The sequence below is a fragment of the Lipotes vexillifer genome, unplaced genomic scaffold, assembly GCF_000442215.2.
Source record: "Lipotes vexillifer unplaced genomic scaffold, Lipotes_vexillifer_v1.1 scaffold791, whole genome shotgun sequence".
Classification (NCBI taxonomy): domain Eukaryota; kingdom Metazoa; phylum Chordata; class Mammalia; order Artiodactyla; family Lipotidae; genus Lipotes; species Lipotes vexillifer.
In genome coordinates this window covers 32,077-35,528 of record NW_006793445.1, presented here as the reverse complement: position 1 = coordinate 35,528, position 3,452 = coordinate 32,077, and the positions used below count along the sequence as shown (strand labels likewise).

At 42.4% G+C, this 3,452-nt stretch overlaps 1 protein-coding gene across 1 annotated transcript; it reads right to left on the bottom strand.

Moving 5' to 3' along the window:
- Positions 1 to 596: 596 nt before the first annotated feature.
- Positions 597 to 3,092, bottom strand: CHAMP1 (chromosome alignment maintaining phosphoprotein 1). The gene has a single exon (XM_007466347.1). The coding sequence runs from the start codon at positions 3,075 to 3,077 to the stop codon at positions 597 to 599; it is 2,481 nt and encodes an 826-aa protein (XP_007466409.1). The 5' UTR covers positions 3,078 to 3,092.
- Positions 3,093 to 3,452: the final 360 nt, after the last annotated feature.

The following is a 3,452-nucleotide window of genomic DNA, read 5'->3' as shown; positions in this document are numbered from 1 at the left end:
AGCCTGCAAACTATTTTTTAAATGGACTCAATTTCCCCTTTTTTAGCAGAAAATCAGCAACCCTGAGACTCTAATCTTCCATAATATAAAAGTTAATAAACACCTAGAAGGGGTTAAAGATTTATAAATAACTTTATATGACCAAATAGAAACTTTAAAATAATTTTTATGATGTGAAAATACTTGAGAACAAAATTTCTCAAAATTTTCATGCCTAATTCTTAAACATTCTAATGAATAGTTTCCAATGTCTGAAATTTGTTGCACAAAAAGACACACTTTAACTAGATGTTTTAAATTGAGTACAACTTGCTCTTGATGGTTAAATGGAATGCCTACCTCTTCATATTATCCAAATACACTGAAATGAATTTTACCCACATCTGGAATATACAATATGAATTTACTTACACGACAACAACATAAACAAAGATCAAGGAAAAAATAACCGAACGCTTATGCTTTGTAACACTACTGAGACACAGTACACCATACATGTCAACATCTACTGATCCAACTAGGCTATTTCACTATACTTTCAACAATGGGTTCAATAAACAACTCTGTAGAGCATATATCCACACTGTATTTAAAAATCAAATTTGCTGCTCCTCCAGTGGAGGTTCCAGAGCTTCCATTAGCTTTTTATTTGCCTCTTCATTATGCCGGCTTTGACAATGAGTTAAATGTTTCTTAAAGCCTCTTGGAAAATTTGACTCAAAATTACAACGTGGACATTTAAGTAAACTTTGCCCATGAGCTGCTACATGATTTTTAAGGAGAGATTCCAAAAGGAAAGCCTTTCCACAAATTGTACATTTGTAAGGACTATGGACATTATGCTTGTTAACCAAATGATGCAAAACAGCACCTTTTTTCATAGCACGACAGCAACAAATTTTGCAATAATACTTTCCTTTTCCACGCTTCATGTATTTTGCAATCTCTTCTTCAGAGATAAAAGCCTCTTTTTCTTCAGTAAACTGCAGTACATTCTTGGACTGCTCTGGACTAGTCATGTCTATTTTGTTCTCTTTACTAAAATCAATAGATTCCACATCAACCTGCTCTTGATCACTGCTCGATTCTTGGCCCTTACTATCTATCGCATCCAAATCTGTTTTTATATACTCACTGCTACTAAGCTCAGCATCCGAGTTCTCTTGGTTGTCTTTCTTGAGCTTCTTTGAGGAAGGAAATAAAGTGTCTTCTAAGAGTTTCTTAGGTGTAGCCAGTAGTTCTTCCTGAACCAAAACATCACACTTTTGATCGTCTATGGCATCTGCCTGTAGTTCATCACCAAGCTCAACTGCCTTCTGAGATTCTGAGAAGACAGCAGCTTTGGGAAGTTCGGGGAAAAGGGCATGTTTCCGGGGCTCTGGAAAAAGAGCACGTTTTCGTGGTTCAGGAGAAGCACGAGAGGCTGTTTTGGTAGGCTCAGAAAACAGGGCAGGTTTTCTAGGCTCAGTATCAATAGAGAGAACAGGCTTCCAGATATCAGAGGAAGCTTTAGGGGACTCAGATGGCCCAGAAGGACCTGGTTTCCGGGTCTCAGGGAAGACAGGTTTCTGAGGTTCAATAAAAAAGGAAGACTTCCAGAGATCAGGGGAACCACCACGGGAACTTTTCTGGGACTCAGAAAAATCAAGTGAAGCAGGAGAAGTTTTCCGCTGATCAGGGGAAAGCTTCCAAAGCTCTGGAGACCCTGAGGGTTTTCTGAGCTCTGGAGATCCCGCTGGACTACGGATCTCTGGGGACAGTGGTGGGCCTGGTTTGCGAAGCTCAGGAGACAAGGGAGGTCCTGCTTTACGGAGCTCAGGGGACACTGGAGGAACTGTCTTCCAATGTTCAGGTGACAAGGTGGGCGCTGTCTTTCGGAGTTCTGGTGGGCCAGACTTCCACGACTCAGGAGATGCGGGGGGAGATTTCCAGGAACCAGGTGAGACTGATGAAGACTTCCAGGACGCAGGGGACATGGATGGAGCTGGTTTCCAAGGTCCAGGTGATATAGAAGGAATTGGTTTCCAAGGTCCAGGAGACACAGATGGAGCAGGTTTAGCTGGCTTCCAAGGTCCTGATGATGCTGACGGACTGGATTTCCAAGACCTGGGGGACCCAGGTGGCCCTGGCTTCCAAGACCCTGGTGACACAGCTGGGGCTGGTCTCCGAGGCTCTGGGGACACAGCAGGGAATGGCTTCCAAGGTTCAGGAGACTCCGATGGGGACAGCTTCCTTGGCTCAGGGGAGACAGTCCGGACCGGCTTCCGAGACTCTGGAGACGCAGCTGGGGATGGTCCCCAAGGTTCAGGGGAGGCAGCCAGAACTGGTGACTCTGGAGATGAGGCTGAAGGTGGCCCTAATGTTTCTGGGAAATGGGAGTGTTTCTGGGGTTTGGGATTAGTAAGAGTTGCCTTCACTGGCTCAGGAGATACGGGAGCAAGTTTCTGTGGTTCTGGAGAAGGAACAGGGACTGGTTTCTGAGATTCAGAAACAAGAGGGACTGGTTTTGGAAGTTCAGGAGAAGAAACAGGGGCAGGTTTTGGAGGCTCGGGAGAAGGAAGAGAAGGTGTCTGTGGCTCAGGAGAAACAACAGGGCCAGGTTTCTGAGAGTCCAGGGAAGTAAGAGGAGTAGGTTTTGGTGATTCTGGAGACATAACTGGGCCAAATTTCTGTGTTTCTATGGAAAGGGCAGGTATAGGTTTCAGGAGTTCTGCTGAATTAGAGGCCATTTTCTGGTGTTCAGGAACAGAAGGGCTTTTCACAGGATCTGCTTCTTTGTTTAACTGATTTTTTGGTTTCTCATTCCATTTCTCTGGGGCTGAATGTTTGGACGTGATGTGATAGTATACATTAGAGTACATCTTGCTGGTGAAAAAGCATTTATGGCAGTGAAATAGCTTTGCACTTTTCTGGTAAAATATCATTTTACCTAACCCACCAGCATCCATTTCATCACAAAATTCTGGATGGATGGTACCCATGTGGATTTGTACATTTTCATAATCCGTGCCTCTGAAATTGCAGTGGTCACACTCCAAATGTGCCGATGGCTTACGAAGTTCCTGGAATACTTCCATTTTTCTAACATACACGATTATATTCTTTAAAAGCAGTGCTGCAATAAAGTAGAAATAAATGATTTTCAGAGAACATTTTTGAATAAAATGCTGTCCCTAGTCCATTCTATACTTGCACAAGTCTAGAATGGCACATACATTTATTAGATAATATCTCTATAAAGATTTTGAAGAGATGGGAAAAATAAGAATTAATTTTAAACTGAGTCCCAGGAACTCTGCTATTTTTACATACATCATCTCATTCAATACTCCTAACAATATGACTCAAATATTACTTTCATTTACAGATGAAGAAATTCACGTTCAAAGAAAAGACTTACCTAGGTTACAGGACTATCAGGGACCCAAGCTTCACTCCAGAATTATCTATTG